We start from the raw sequence: 16,313 nt of genomic DNA, 5'->3' as shown, positions 1-16,313 counted from the left end.
ACTTTCTTTCATTTTCATTCGTATAGTAGTTCTTATTTTTGTTTATTATTCTTTTATTTATTTTAATGGTTTTATTATCTTAATTAGGATATTTTTTAGTGATGGAAACACCTTTTTTCAAACACTTTTTCTGTTGTTGTAACAGTTCAACTGTATTGTGAATGAGGCCGTTACCTCAGTTTACTTTTGACTTTAGAATAAATAGTTAAATAAGTGACTCTGATGTCTTGTATCCTTAAACTATCTAAAAAAACAAATTTTTTTTAGATTTACCGGCACATTAAAGGTATTGTGACATCATTTTTAACATGCTTTTAACACTATTAAAAGTCTTGGCCAACATCCCTCAAATGTGTCTAAAAGAGTGTAACAAGAAAAACTTCACTCTAGTACTCCATTCCTGGCTTTTTATTACACTGTTTTTTTGCGCCGTGAAAAATGCTTCCTTTCCCCCCTTTCCTGTCAATCATTGCTCCGCTCCTCCTCCAAACCTCCTCCTCCTCCTCCAGCCATACGCTCACAGCGGCGTCGGAGAGTTAAGCCGGGAGCGACAGGCGAAGCACGGAAAAGCAGGAGGGTGAACCACAGCAAACAATCATAAAAATAAAGGCATGCAAGCAGCAGTGTCCCCTTATCTTAAGTCCAGTCAGTGGCCGCGGGTCTTCTTAGCAGTTTTCCTCCGGTGATTAGAACAAAAGAGGCTCTAAACAGCTCCGTGTTAAGCCTCATTTATGGTTCCGCGTTAAATCGACGCAGAGCCCTACGCCGTAGGGTTCAGCGTACGTTGCGCGGCGCCGCGTAACCCTACGCCGTAGTCTCTGCGTCGGTGTAACGCGGAACCATAAATCAGCCTTTATGGTGCACTGGAGAGGAGAGGAGGCAGGGAGCTGGGTGGAGGGGGCGGTGATTTAGCGGGTTTATACGTAACGACCCGCCACCAAACCACATGCGCCGTTTTTGCACAGTTATGCGGAAAATCCCAGAAAGCACACAATACACTGAATGGTAAAAGTTTGTTGTTTTTTGGGTGTAATTGATGTCAAGACACCCAACAAAACACTAAAAATCAAGAAAAAATTGTTTTTCATGTCACAATCCCTTTAAGTGTATTTGCACAATGTATCGGTGTCGCCGATCGCAGACTGATTTTACTCAATATTGGACCGGAAAGGAAATCGCTGGTTGCCACGGGTAACTTTGGTCGACATAAAGTGGGCCTGTGGGTGACGTCACAGACGGGGGTTTGTCCAGTCATGTTTCCAGTCCGGACATAATCACCTTCGATGATTCTTTGCTGCTGCTGCTTGATCTCTCCAAACGTCAGCCCCTTGGTCTCGTCCGTTTCGTTGATCAGCCACGGGTTTGCCGCCGAGCCGCCACTGGCTCCGCCCCCGCCCATCAACGACGACCTGAGATTCATCATCGTGACAGTTAGCAAACTCTAAAAATCACATTTGTCAATTAAATCTGCAAGCAGCAATGAACGGGCCCTCGCACTCACGGCCACCGCCCTCCATAAGCATATCAGAAATGACACCACCCACAACGTTCTATTCTAGAGATTTTATGGGATTGGCTCACAACTTGGTTTGTACAATCTAGACACATGGCCGACGCTAAATTGCAAAGCTTTTAAGTTTTTACCAGAGGGCGTGACCGTAGTGATCCGTCGAAGTTTGAGGTCATTTTTAAGGCTCGCCATGAAACATCAATTGGCTGTAATTCAGCAATACATGATTTGATGTGGTCGAAAACGTATGTGCATGATTTTAGTCTGAGCCTGATCCCATCTATGGTGGAATATTCAGGATCGGTTGGGTTAGGGTCACAGATACAATAGGGTCCTCGCACCTTCAGTGCTCGGGCCCTAATTAACTCATTGTTGCCTCCACATACAATCCAAGATGTTCTGGTACCATTTTATTATCTAGTTATTAGGTTATCCAGTGATGAGCAACATATTCGAGTGATTTATTTGTGAAGATAATGTAATTTGTTCTTTCTTTTTAGAACCATAGCAATCATCCTGAAACTTCACGGAATCAACATTCACCTTGTGAATTTAAATAAACTGGATGATTGATTGATTTCAATCCTGTTTCCTGGTGGTGTTGTGGCTCCAGTCAGAACATGAATTCACTACAACAGACTTGTCTTATTTTAGAAAAAGTATTTTATTCTTTTTATATTCTACCAAGTACCAACCCTGAATAACTGTCAGGTTATTGTCACCAGAACGTCACTCACACCTCTAGGGACAGCAGGCCTCCCTCCAATACCCCTTTTCCACCAAACCTGTTCCAGGGCTGGTTCTGGTTCTGGTTCTGGTTCTGGTTCTGGTTCTGGGACAGTGCTGAGTTTGGAACCAGGTTTTCTGTTTCCACGGACAAAGAACTGGCTCTGGGGCAGAAACACTGGTTCCAAGGTAGCAGCAACTCTTTGCTGGGCTAGAGGAAAGAACCGCTTACGTAAGCGGAGGGGGCGGAGTTGTTAAGACCAACAGCAATAGCGAGACTGGGAGACAAAATAAGAAGGAATCTGGATGCAGCAAAGCATCATGGGTCTGAGGAGGAGACAACCTGTCTATTAGAGATGTGGTCCAAGTCCTATTAGAGCAGATATCTTGTTGTTGACTCAACTTTCACGCAAATGCAGCAACGTAACTGCCGTTTGCAGTGACGTAATGACGTGGCTCCCCTTACCACCCCGAACTATGGAAAAGCAAACCGGTTCTCAGCTGGTTTGCAAGTTGAACCAGCACTGGAACCGGTTTGGTGGAAAACTATGCTGGAGGCCTGGACCCTTTTGAGATGGCTCCACCTCCCTATCCAGGCTTGCGTACCGTATTTTCCGGACTATATCAGTCAAAAAATACGTTGTGAATAAAAAAAAACTAGATAAATCTCACTGGGCTATAAAAGTCACATTTTTGGGGGAAATTTATGTGGTAACACATCAACAGTTATTTAGCTACACCAGGGGTCGGCAACCCAAAATGTTGAAAGAGCCATATTGGACCAAAAACACAAAAAACAAATATGTCTGGAGGCGCAAAAAATGTATCTATATTAGTTATAACTGGGGGAAGATTTTTTTTTTCATTACGCACTTCGAAATGTCGAGAAAAAAGTTGAAATTTCGAGAAAAAAATCGAAATGTCAAGATTAATGTTGAAGTACAATCTTGAGAAAAAAGTCGAAATGTTGAGAAAAAAGTTGAAATGTCAAGGAATAGTCAAAATTTCATGAAAAGTGTCGAAATTTTGAGAAAAAACTCGAAATGTCGAGAAAAGTCAAAATGTCAAGATTAATGCTGAAGTACAATCTTGAGAAAAAAGTCGAAATGTTGAGAAAAAAGTCAAAATGTCGAGGAAAAAGTCAAAATTTCGTGAAAAAACTCGAAATGTTGAGAAAAAAGTTGAAATGTCGAGATTAAAAAGGAAAGGAAAAGGGAAGAAAAGAAAAAAAAAAAGGAAAAAAAGAAAAAAAAGATAAACATTTTTGAAAAAGCTCCAGGAGCCACAAGGGCAGCGCTAAAGAGCCACATGCGGCTCTAGAGCCGCGGGCTGCTGATCCCTGAGCTACACAATAGCACAAATATCGCACCTGGGAGCCTGAATAGGCAGAATGAACGTAATAAACTGGTTTGAGTCCAACAAGCAAGTTACCGGTAGCCAAGTTTCTCAGTTGCATCTGAGTTAAATGGCACCTGAGCTATGGAAAGACAAACAGGTTCTCTGCTGGTTTGGAAGTTGAACGAGTTGTGAACCAGCACCAGCTCTGGAACCGGTTTGGTGTAAAAGGGGTAAAACTGTCCTGCAGCTCTAAGCGTTCAACATCCAACGTTTGCAACCACCGCATCGATCAATCAATCAAATTTTATTTATATAGCACCTTTCATCCAGGTACGTGAAATACAAAGTGCTTTGACATTTTGACTAAACAATAAGCGTAATAAACAAAAAAATTTTAACTGGGAGACCAAAAAAATAAAAACTGGGAGACCAATGCACACTGACATACAATATAGTTAATTAAAATGAAAAAATGATAAAAGTTCAAGGATTAAGGCTAAAAAATAATCAGTCCACAACAATAAAATATAATAATAAAAACATTACAAGACATAGATAAATAAATAAAACAAATACCTTTAAAAAATGTTAAACAGAATAAAACTATAAAATTTGATGCTACATAAAAGCCAGACCAAAGAGATGAGTTTTTAGTTTAAAAATGTCCACATTTCCAGCTCCTCTCAGATCCTCCGGCTGGTCCACAGTTTTGCAGCATAAAAGTGGCTAAAAGCAGCATCACCAAATCTTTTAGTTCTACTCTGTGGAACAGCTAAAAAGGAAGAGCCAGAGGATCTGAGGTCCTTCCTGGTTCATAGAATAAAAAAATCTCTGAAATATACTCTGGTGCAAGCCCATGTAGCGCTTTATAATAAACTAATAAAAGAACTTTAAAATCAACACGAAAACTAACAGGTAGCCAGTGTAAGGATTTTAAAATGGGCCTAATGTGTTTCTCTCCTTCTGGTCTGAGCCAGAACTCGCGCTGCAGCGTTTTGAACCAGTTGCAGCTGATTTATGGTATTCTTGGGTAGACCAGTAAGAAGAGCATTACAGTCGTCTATCCTGCTAGTTATGAAGGTGTGCATTAGTCTGATTATCCAGAAAAATGAATCCTAGAAGGCCTCTGGCTTTCTCTGAGGGAGTTCTGTCATATCTTTCACCTGACGGCTTAATAAGATAGAGGTTGCTTGTGAGGGACATTTTCCCGGCATGAGATGACACCAACATAGCGCTAATGTCGTCTAGCTGGCTCGGTCCAACCGCTCTCTCCTCCGTCTTCTGCCTCCCTGCCGGTGTTGCAGACATTTATACAGGAGTAGGGAGTCTGTTTGTAGAAAATTAAGGCGTATCGGTTGGACGTAAATACTCATGTTCGGCTTGTTCTCGTCCTCCTCCAGACAACCTTCCAGATAACGGATAAAGATGATCAAACAACTCATTAGTCTGGTGGAAGGACTTATCTGTGGCAGCGCTACGGACTGCTTGGGAGGTTTCCCCCGACAAAGTGAGACACCAGACAGCGTTCGGCGCTGTAATACGCGGCGCTAACCTCCGCTGTGCGGTTTCAAACCCCCCCATTCTTCTCCTAATAGCTTAAAGCTGTGCTTCAGACTCAGAAGTCGGACGTCTCTGGATTTAATTGTGTCTGCTGAGCGCAAGGTGTCAGCTGCTCCGGTGCAGCGAGAGGGAGCTGAAGGGGATGCATTTAGACATCTGTCAAGTTTGGAAACTCATATTTTTAATGTTTCTGTGCATAACGTCACTCTTCAGATCTCCCGGCAGTCCTTGGCTCGGATGTAGAGAGTATAACGACGCGAAGCCATCAGATAAGCGGTGGAGACGAGGCGTTCAGTCGAAACCTTTCTAACATGTTTGATTACGATGAGATGATGTGCCTGACCTGCACTTCCTCCAACGCCAAGCGCCCATTGTGTGAAAATCCAATTAACCAGTCGGTGTTAGCGCCAGAACCAGTCAGGCACGTCTCTTGGCAGCTACAAAGCTGCTGGACTGTCACCACTGGGGCCCGAGCATCCACATCCTGACTGACTGACTCGGACAGGCGAGATTTAATTAGTTACAACAATTTCCTTCGCAATCGAACACAAGAAGGAAAGGTTAGAGAATAATGGAGTAAAGGTGAGCGCAAAAGGCCAAGCGGGGTGAAGCGAGACTTCCAAAAACAGGCGCTGCGTCGTGATTTGGCTTAGTTTGAAACGGAGATAGTCAAAATTTATAGTTTTAAAAGGTTAAATTAAAGTTCTCGGGGTAACATTCATGCCTTTCCTTCAGCCCAAAGCTCTCACAGAAAGAAAAAAGTGGGCTTAGATCATCCAAGCATGGCCAATCCTTCCCCTCCCACTCTCCGTCCTCGGAGACCACACAGTGGGAACGGGTCCGACGCCTGCCCTCAAATCCAAATTACCCACCACATATCACTATTAAATTTAGGTCTCACTGAGCAAACTAAAAACCATATGACCACATGATTACAGTTTGCCAAGCTAATTTATTAGCAATGTCGTTTGAGATTTTTCTTTTTTTTTCTTTTAAAAAAGGGAGCCTTTTTATGTAATTGGATGTGTGGTCTGTAAAAAAAGATGAAAGCCGGTGCAAAGCACCACTAAGTAGATCAATCCCCCGAAACCAAAGCTCGTGAAAGATACCAGAAAAACGGCTCTCTCCTTTCAAGGCAACGGCATTTCTTTTTTTTCCAATCTTCCCGATCTGATGAAACTGTCGTTTCAGTCACTTCCGAGTGGAAACATCTACAATTTGCAAAGGGAAGATGTATATCTGTTTTAGGAGTAAAACTGTGGAACTCATTAGAAAATGACCTTAAACTAGCAAATTCAATAAAAGCATACAAGATATTATTCAAAGCAAAGGTAATGGACACATATATAGAAACACAATAAACAAACAATGAAGAATGCACACATGCATGAGATAAAATGACAACTTACATTGGTTTTGCCGGTTTCCTTAGCATCTTTTCACTTTCTGTTTTCAGAACGATCATTATATGTACTATCATATTATTGCTATTATAATTATTATTATTATTATTATTACTATTACTATTATTATTATCATCACCATCATTATTATTATTATTATTATTATTACTATTATTATTATTTTGTGTAGACTTATGATACTTCATTTTTTTTTTTGTATATTCTATTCTGTTAAAAGGTGGGCAAGATAAGCTTTATGCTTCAAGCCCAGACCTTTTCGGTCAAATAATCACAATGTTGACCAGGAAAAACCTGTGTTATCTTGTTTGTTGATTTTTGTTTGTGATTGACCGAAATAAATATTTACTACTAAAAAAAAAGTACGAAGACGCTTCCAGACCAAAAGACTTTTTTTTTTTTTTTTTTCGGCCTCTACGGTGTTAAAACTACGGATACTCTTCCGTATAAAACAACCTGGAGGCGCCGACTCAAAACATTTCAGTGCCGGAGGAAGCGGGAAGCAGAAACAACGTGACATAATTTCCTCCTCTCGTCCAAACACATTTCACCTGTGCCCCCGTCTCTCATCTTGCAATTTGCTAAATCCTTGACTCTTCTCCTCGTGTCCCGGTTCCCCTCACCAGATATTTGTTGCGGAGCAGAGGACGACGAATGAGAAGAGAGAGGAGGCCACGTCTCAAACTGAATCAAATGAAATTAAATACTTATGATTTTTAAAAAGTTATGGATAAACTCTGAATGCAGGAATTGTGACGTAGAATTGTCAAATTGGCAGAGGTGTCAAGTAACAAAGTACAAATACTTTGTTACCTTACTTAAGTAGAAATTTTGGTTATCTATACTTCACTGGAGTAATTATTTTTCAGACGACTTTTTACTTTTACTCCTTACATTTTCACGCAATTATCTGTACTTTTTACTCCTTACATTTTAAAAACAGACTCGTTACTCTATTTCATTTCGGCCTTTAAATAAAAACTATCCAGTTAAATTGCTCCATCCGGATAGAGTGAATTTGGTTGTGGTTGTTTCAGATGTTCTTGTCCAGTTTTGTTCTTACATCCGTTCCCTCAGATTCCTGCAACTAAACTTGGATGTACATTCCAATAAAGGTTAGGATAAATGATAACATGCCTCTGAAGTTTGACTTTTTTCACCATTACAATACTTATAGGCAACTAGTCATCATATCTCCTGCTCTCTGAAACACATGTTAATGCTCAATAGTACACATATATGCTTCTTTAATATATTTGCATTATACTAAGATGCATTCATTTTCAATGGCTTTTGTCCTTAATGGCTTTTTTCCCCCTTACATTACTTTTACTTTTATACTTTAAGTAGTTTTGAAACCAGTACTTTTATACTTTTACTTGAGTAAAAAACTTGAGTTGATACTTCAACTTCTACAGGAGTATTTTTAAACTCTAGTATCTATACTTCTACCTGAGTAATGAATGTGAATACTTTTGACACCTCTGCAAATTGGTTTGATTCACCACACGAATCGGCATAGATTACTTTTGTAATACTGTATTTGACCCGGTCTTTGTACATTTTGACCGTATAGAAAACGTAATTCTTGCCATTTTAAGAATGGGATGTACCTGCTGTACTCTACTGCCCTTACTTTTTAACAACTTGTGCTTTTTATTATTTTACCTCTTTTCTTATAATTGTATTTGTAATTTACTGTTTAATTGCGTCTTGCCGCTTTTAATGTTCATGTAAAGCACTTTGAATTACCTTGTGTTGAATTGTGCGATCCAAATAAACTTGCCTTGCTTTGCCTCAAACGGCCACTTCTGTTAATAAATGGCAAACCTCCTTCTGGACATCGCCTAACTTTCTACAAACCACATATTTCTCACTCAAGCATTCATACAATACTTCTTATTAAAAATCTGCACGCTTTAGCCGCACTCACGCACCAGTGAGCTAATTGGGGGCAACGTGAGGGTGATTCGTCCGAGCAGGGGGGGCGCGTAGAGCTGGGAACACCAGAGGGCCGAGGACAGGACCCTGGGGTACGTTTCTATTACCTCCATTTGGACTGTTCCCACAAACCCCGGGGGAACCGCACAAGCACGAGTCCACCGCTGCAGCGCAGAGCCCGGGATGGCAAAGTAAGTACGTAATTCATCCAGTAAAATTTGATGATCAATGATTTCAAGAAATGCACTTTGCACTCACGAGCAGTAAAATAAAAGGAGAGTTATTTGGCGCCAAAAAAAAAAAAAAAAAAATCACTTGTAACTCCGGTATGTGCAGGATTTGTGAAAGGCACCGCGGAGGCGTGCAGAGTTTCTTCATCAACAACTGAAGAGAAGGTTTATTTGAAACTGTCCAGGGTCCCATCGAGATCTCCTCTTTGGGGGTTTTTCTGTGGCAGATTTAAAGCTTAGGAGCAAAACGTCTGAGGTAAGTGAATAATTAAAAATACAGAGTTCGCTCATGATTCAATAGCTTTTGGATCCAGATTTAGCAGCAATAACTGGAAGTATGCGTTTCCTGTATGAGTTTGTCAGTCTCTGGCGTCACTGTGGAGGAATTTCAGTCCATTCTTCTGTTCAAAACTGAGGTTTTCGGGGATTTGCAGAACATTTCAATTAGGTTCAAAGGTCTGGACTTCGCCAAAGACATTTCAAATCCTCATTTCTTTTATTTTTCAACCATGTTGATGTCGATTTGTTGGTGAATTCTTCATCGTTGTCCCACTGCATGTTTCAGGGCGATGATCTCACATCCAACTCTCAAGGTGACTCACGGTAAACTCACAGTGACTCAGTCCCAAAATGCCTCTACTGCCCCTTTAGCACTGTGCTTGACGGTGATACGAGATGTTTCCGCAGAAATACTGCGTTGTGAAAACATAGCTCTGGACATTAAGTACAAAAAAAACAAATTTTGGTCTAATCTGCTTCCAGAAGTCTTGTAATCTGTCCAGCAGCAGTTTTGCGGACGTCAGACACAAGAGTCTTTCTCCGGGCAACCCTTAAACTATACATATTCATTCTTTGCTTGTGTGGACTGCATGCTAAATGTAAGCTCTAAATCTAAGTTCATTCATAACTGACTGATATATTCAAATCATGGGTTCCCAATGTGTGGCCAACAGCGTGGAGCAGGAAGATCCAAAATGGAAAACAATTGGCCAAAAAGTTGTCAAACTGGCAAATCAGACAGACATTCTTCCCGGTAATATCACACTGAGATGTCCCAGTACTCTTGTACCGGATACAGACTTTCACACGGCAGAGAACCGAGTCTGTGACCCCTCCGGTCAAGAACATTTTAATTGAGCAGCCACAGAACGTGACATAATTATTAATAAATTATTAATAATAATAATAATAATAATAACCAGGGGTGCACACAAGCCGGTACTCGAGGGCCAGTCTACTGCACGTTTTAGATGTTTCCCTGCCTCAACACAACCCTGATAGACAAGGCTGCATCACCAACAGAGTTGTGTAAACCTTGATGACATGTTGATGACGACCAGTGACTAGAATCAGGTGTGTTAAACACGGGGAAACATCTAAAACATGCAGTAGACTGGCCCTCGAGTACCGGTTTGTGCACACCCCTGATAATAACAACAATAATAATAGTAATAATAATAATATTACCGTATTCTGTTTCTTTTGGGGGTTTTTTTCTCCTCAAAAGGGGGGAAATCACAAACTTATTCTGTGCATGATGGCCCCTGAAGCATCATGGGACGATGCTTGATTTGGCTCATGATGCTCGCTGAGAGATGGGTGACCAGTTTTTGTTTTGTTTTGTTTTTTGAACGTGTTTTTTGAATATATGAACCAGTATATATAGCATATCTACTCTTATATAGTTAATGAAGTATATTGGATATCATTGCTGTCTATTGTTCTCTATTTGTTGTAGTATTAATGTGAAGTAATGATAATGTAATACTATACATTATATTACTATACTTCTATTATTACATACATACATCACAACTAAATGCTGGGTGTTTTTTTTGCTTTGATTTGTTTTGTTTTTGACTATTTATATATACCTATAATTGAGTATTATATGACTATATTGAATAGTTATTAAACTAGGGGTGTTTGGTTTGCGTTTTATAAGTAAGTTTATTGAAACTCTTGTTATATGTAAGAAATGTAAGTAAGATTCAGGGGTAGGACTCGATAAGTGGATAACAGCATATATATATATATATATATATATATATATATATAAATGTGTGTGTATATTTGTACTTTTTTGTATTCTTTTGTTTTTTAACATGCATGTTCGAAATAAATCTTAAGAGATTCAAAAAAGAAAATAGGGGGGCAGGCATTTCCATCTAATCCCAATCAGGATGCATCAATGCCTGCAGATGTTACTACCTGGTGGGTTCGGGCTCTGTGGCGTCTCCTCTGAAAGTGGCGTTGAGTTGTTTCTCTCTGGTCAGCAGGTCGTCGATGAGGTTCTGTCTCCTGTCAGCTTCTGACTGCATTCTGATGACACCACGTCAAGAAAAATTCACTTTGACCACCGTCATGAATGTGTTTCTGACACCATCTCTCCTGGAAGTCTCCCAGTCAGGAAGTTTTTTTCTACGATCCTCCATCGCCCTCTGCAGGAACATCTCTGTCACTACAGGCACTAACACCACCCTGCACGACTTTAATTTTAGTCTCATGACTGTCGTTGATTGGGACATCGTGGCAGGAAGGAAAGGATACATGCGGCGGGACGAGGAGGTTCGCAGCAGGCCCTCCTTCAGCTGAGAAATGTTCTGTTTCAGCTTCTGGAGCGAGGCCCGCAGAGTCATGTTGATCTGAGAGGACAGAGCACACATGCAAACTTCAGACATTTACCAATTTGTTTGTCGGCGTGATAACAGGAACAAAGTAGAACTAGGGCTAGGGATCGATTCAAATGTCAAGAATCGATTCGATTCCGATTCTTAAGATTCAGAATCGATTATCAAGATTTGATGGGATCCGATTCTGATATTGATTTGGGTTAGTGTTATTAAAACTGTTTTTTGAGCTGTTGAATGAATTATATGACTGTGTAGTTATGCAACATATTAATACTAATATTATATTGAGATTCAACATCAAGTATTGCAGCTAATGATGCTGTAAGGACCAATCACCTCCCAGAATGCTGATACAACTGCTTTCAGAAACATCGTGGGGCAGAATTATCAAACAGATCCAGGGAGGAAACAGTGGACCTATGAAATCGGTTTTATTTTTTCCCCACATTCCGTTTTTATTTTTTCCATTTTCGTTCTTTTTCGTTTTTAATTTTTGAGAATTTGGTTTTGAGCATTTTATGCAAATATAACCCCAAAACAGTATATAAAGTAATGAAATATAGACAATTTATGCAATTATAACTGAAAACTTTAATGTTTTCATACCGTTAAACATATTTAAAGGCAAAAACATGGCACTAGTTATTCTTGTGTCCAACAAGAAATTCCTTTTTAGGGCAAAAACGAAAAAATACCAAAAGTTTTAATGATTGGGAAAAAAAAAAAAAAAAAAAAAAAAAATCGATCTTTAGACACACGAATTGATTTTTAGATATGAGAATTAATTTAGAATTGGAAAATTGTTTTTTTTTCAACACAGGCCTAAGTAGAACCGCTCACCTTTGCAGGGTTTCCCCCGGTTCTCTGCTGCCTGTTCCTTTCATGGATGTTTTCTGCTATCTCCTGTCCCAGGCGACACGTGGCGTCATAATTCTGCAACCTGCAGACAAATAGACCGGAGAAAATGAAAATAAGCTGTTGGGCCGTCACTAGTGGGGAGGCACAGCAACCACACAGATAAGGGTCATGTTTTGGGTCCGTGGAAAGCACCTAGAGACAACTCCTGTTGTAATAGAAGCTATATTAATAAAATTGAATTGAAAGGGTGTGTTGATCATGTTTAATATGGTTCATGAAAATGTTTCGATCATTTCACTTAGTCTTTCTGTAAGATTGAGCCACATCTAAACATTTAACCATTTCCTGATTTAAAAGAAGTAAACATGAACATTTTAAACTGAATTAAATTAAATTCAGACTCAGAGAGACCTGAGAGAAGTTGGCTATTGAAGGCAGAGGGCAAAAATACTATTTAAATGTGTTTAAGCAGTGCGGTACACTTGTAGTCAAGACCAACTAAACCAAGACCAGGACACTACCAAGACCAGAGAGTATCAAGACCAAGACTAGTTCAGCTCGAGACCGAGACCAAAAAGAACCCTAGTAATTTCCTGATCCTGCGTGATTGTAGAACATCATTCTGGTTCAGCTAGTTTCCATATGAGCTTGTTTTCAACTGCAGCTCAATAACACAGAGAAGTGGATGATGATGTTGAACTCACTATAAATGTTTCCATCCATCAGCTGAGATCAGATCTGTGTGGCGACTGCACTACCGCTATTTCTACACTATTGGAGGATTGACACCAGTGCTTTTAAGGATTGACACGACTACTAACTAGTCCCAAAGTCCTCTAGCAGAATAACCAGCTCCAACACCCCCCTCCACCTCAGGAAAGTAGTGAATAGTAAATGTTACTGATTTAAATTGGACTGAATTTGGAGATGAAAGATGAATTTTAAATATTAAAGATATAATTATCGACTTGAACTTACATTATTTACCATTATAGTAATCAGATTACACCGTATATCAGCATCACTGAAATGGACCTGATGCTTAATCAATCACAACTATATGCAAATATTATTCAAAGGCCAATAAAGCCATATATTTATTCAAACAAGGCCGTTATAAACACAAAACTGTTATTAAATACAAACACACATGCAGATGCACCAAAACATTAAATCAAATACAAAATACAAATATTTTACCAATCTGTACATTAACAAGAGGAAGAACTGCTGATCACCAGATTCTGTCACCTTGGTGCAACGGACTCTCCATTATCCGACTCCGAGACCGAGACAAGACCACAAGAATCGAGTCTAGAACAAATCCACAGTGAGGCCCCTTAGAACAGGCTCTGATCAGCGTACACTGGTCAAACCTGTATTACATTATAGTTTAGACTATAGGGACTTAAGAAAACGTAACTTTTGATCTGTGGAGACACCAAATATAAATAAATACTTAAAAAGGCAATTTTGCTGCTTATTTTTTTAGCACTTTGAGCAGGTCAAGTTTTAAAAACCACTATCCATAAACTGCTCAACTCAGTATATATTATCTCTTCATTGGTAAAGACAATATTAAAACATAGTTTGGGACTTGTTAAACCTTTCATCTGTTCACAAAAATGCAAAGAAAAGGGATATTTTCTGGCATTTTTATCAGTTAAACCAGTCAGAAAAGCCCTTCAAGTATGAATGTATATACATAATCACTAATAGGAGAGGAATGTGTGTTATATACAGTACTGGAGTTGTAAAAAAAAAAAAGATCAGGGGGGATGGTGGATTTTATCATATGGGGACAGATAATTTGTGCTGATTACAAATAATATAATATATTACAAATAATGGCCCGGTTTCCCAGATCAGTTAAGTAGTTCTTAACAGCGAAAGACTTCTTTCACAGGCTCCTTAAGATGGTTTGAAAGAAGTCTTTCGCTGTTAAGAACTACTTAACTGATCTGGGAAACCGGGCCAATAGCAGTGACCAAAACACCTGCAGAAATACTGCAGGAATGACATAGCAGCAGTTAAATGCAGCCTTCTGTAAGCTTTAAATATCCACTGGGCTTACATCAAATACATCAAAACACAACAATAAAAAACACTTTTCTGAACTTATCAATATGACTCTGTCCTTCACAGGATAAGTAAAATGGATCACTGCAAAAACTCAAAATCTTAACAAGAATATTTGTCTTATTCTAGTTAAAATGTCTCATTTTAGTAAAAAAATCTCATTACACTTAAAACAAGACTCATCACTGGAAAAAACAAAAAAATTCACCTGTTTCAAGTAGATTTTCACTTGAAATAAGTAGAAAAATCTGCCAGTGGAACAAGATTTTTTTGCTTGTAATAAGAAGATAAATCTTGTCCCACTGGCAGATTTTCCTACTTATTTCAAGTGAAAATTTACTTGAAACAGGTGAAAATTGTCAAATAAGTTATTTTTCTGGTGATGACTCTAAATGTTTTATTTTTATTTCAGGGGGGGATGCCATCCCCCCTCATCCCCCCTCAACTCGAGTACTGGTTACATAACTAAAAGGTAAAAGAGAAAAAGGAAACAGTGGTATTTTGATCACACCGTTAACGTGGATATAGTTGCTGGTTTCCATGGTAACGAGTTTTGATTGACAGCTAGGTATCACGTGATGAGCTGAAGCGGAAGCGTTATTGACTGAGACTGAAACAGCTTTAAACTTTACCTTTAAACTTTTGACATGGCATATTTGTGAAGCAAAACCGTAACTCCAGATCGATTTGTGTTAATGTAGTAAAAAAACTATCAAAAATGATGAATTTAATCAGTGCAAGTTTTCCTTGGAAATCCTGGTCTGTTTTTGTGATTTAGATCCTATAAAAGCAGCTGAGCAACTTTCTTTCATTTGGAAGAGTTTAGCAAGGAGCAAAAATAAGAATGTTCATTTAAAATGTTGCATATTGATAAAAGAAAACGACCTTTCATTCGTATCGATTAATTAAATTAACTGGCTAACAGAGCTAATGAGGCTTTCAGGCGTCAGAAAACACACCTGAGACCAGCTGGTCGACCACAAACATGTATTACCTACCAGGGATCCTGAGACATTATGATGACTGCAGTATGAAGCGAAAATCCGCAAATATTGAATATAGTTGGCTGGTAGCAGCAACAACAGCAGCTGGTTGTTTTGGCTGTGACGTCACTACGGTCCCCGCCGAGGATCAAATCCAGTTTCCGTGTTCGCTTTTGCAGAAGAGCAAAGGAAAAAAATGAAAATGAATAAAACTAAGAGACAATACAATAGAGTAAAAAATCTTTCTACATTTAAATACATTTTAACAAGGCAGAAAATGAAGTTTTTGCACTATTGAGTGAACATTGAGTTTAATGATTTAATGAAGAGCAGAGGAAAATAATGAAAATGAAAACAATTAAGGGACAATACAATGGAGTAAAAATAACTTTCTACATTTAAATACAGGACTGTCTCAGAAAATTAGAATATTGTGGTTTTCTGTAATGCAATTACAAAAACAAAAATGTCATACATTCTGGATTCATTACAAATCAACTGAAATATTGCAAGCCTTTTATTATTTTAATATTGCTGATCATGGCTTACAGCTTAAGAAAACTCAAATATCCTATCTCAAAAAATTAGAATATTCTGGGAATCTTAATCTTAAACTGTAAGCCATAATCAGCAATATTAAAATAATAAAAGGCTTGCAACATTTCAGTTGATTTGTAATGAATCCAGAATGTATGACATTTTTGCATTACAGAAAATGAAGAACTTGATCACAATATTCTAATTTTCTGAGACAGTCCTGTACATTTTAAAAAGGCAGAAAATGTTTTTCCACTTTTGAGTGGACATTTTTGAATTCATAAAACACACACACACACACACACACACACACACAAACACACACACACGAGTTTAATGGTCGATTTGTTTTATTAGATGGTCTGGCATTCGAAAGTGGTTAAATTTAAGACTTATGAATATAATTGAGTTATAAATATTACATCAGCCAAGATTTTTTTATTTGCAGATTAAATTTGAACATGTTTCAGCTCAGTCTCCAGAGGGACTATAGGAAT

The 16,313-nt window shown here is 38.8% G+C and overlaps 1 protein-coding gene across 1 annotated transcript in view; it reads right to left on the bottom strand.

Moving 5' to 3' along the window:
• Positions 1 to 15,413, bottom strand: part of stx8 (syntaxin 8) — a 100,091-nt gene extending 84,678 nt beyond the window's left edge. The window contains exons 1-5 of the mRNA XM_061734623.1: positions 15,295 to 15,413; positions 12,200 to 12,299; positions 11,277 to 11,371; positions 10,938 to 11,048; positions 1,279 to 1,409 (exon numbers count right to left, since the gene is read on the bottom strand). Of these exons, the coding sequence (XP_061590607.1) occupies positions 1,279 to 1,409; positions 10,938 to 11,048; positions 11,277 to 11,371; positions 12,200 to 12,299; positions 15,295 to 15,311 (454 nt within the window). The 5' untranslated portion in view covers positions 15,312 to 15,413. The remainder of the gene's footprint in view (positions 1 to 1,278; positions 1,410 to 10,937; positions 11,049 to 11,276; positions 11,372 to 12,199; positions 12,300 to 15,294) is intronic.
• Between the last annotated feature and the right edge of the window lie 900 nt (positions 15,414 to 16,313).

The sequence above is a fragment of the Cololabis saira genome, chromosome 1 (assembly GCF_033807715.1).
Source record: "Cololabis saira isolate AMF1-May2022 chromosome 1, fColSai1.1, whole genome shotgun sequence".
Lineage (NCBI taxonomy): Eukaryota > Metazoa > Chordata > Actinopteri > Beloniformes > Belonidae > Cololabis > Cololabis saira.
This window is presented reverse-complemented; position numbering and strand designations above follow the sequence as displayed.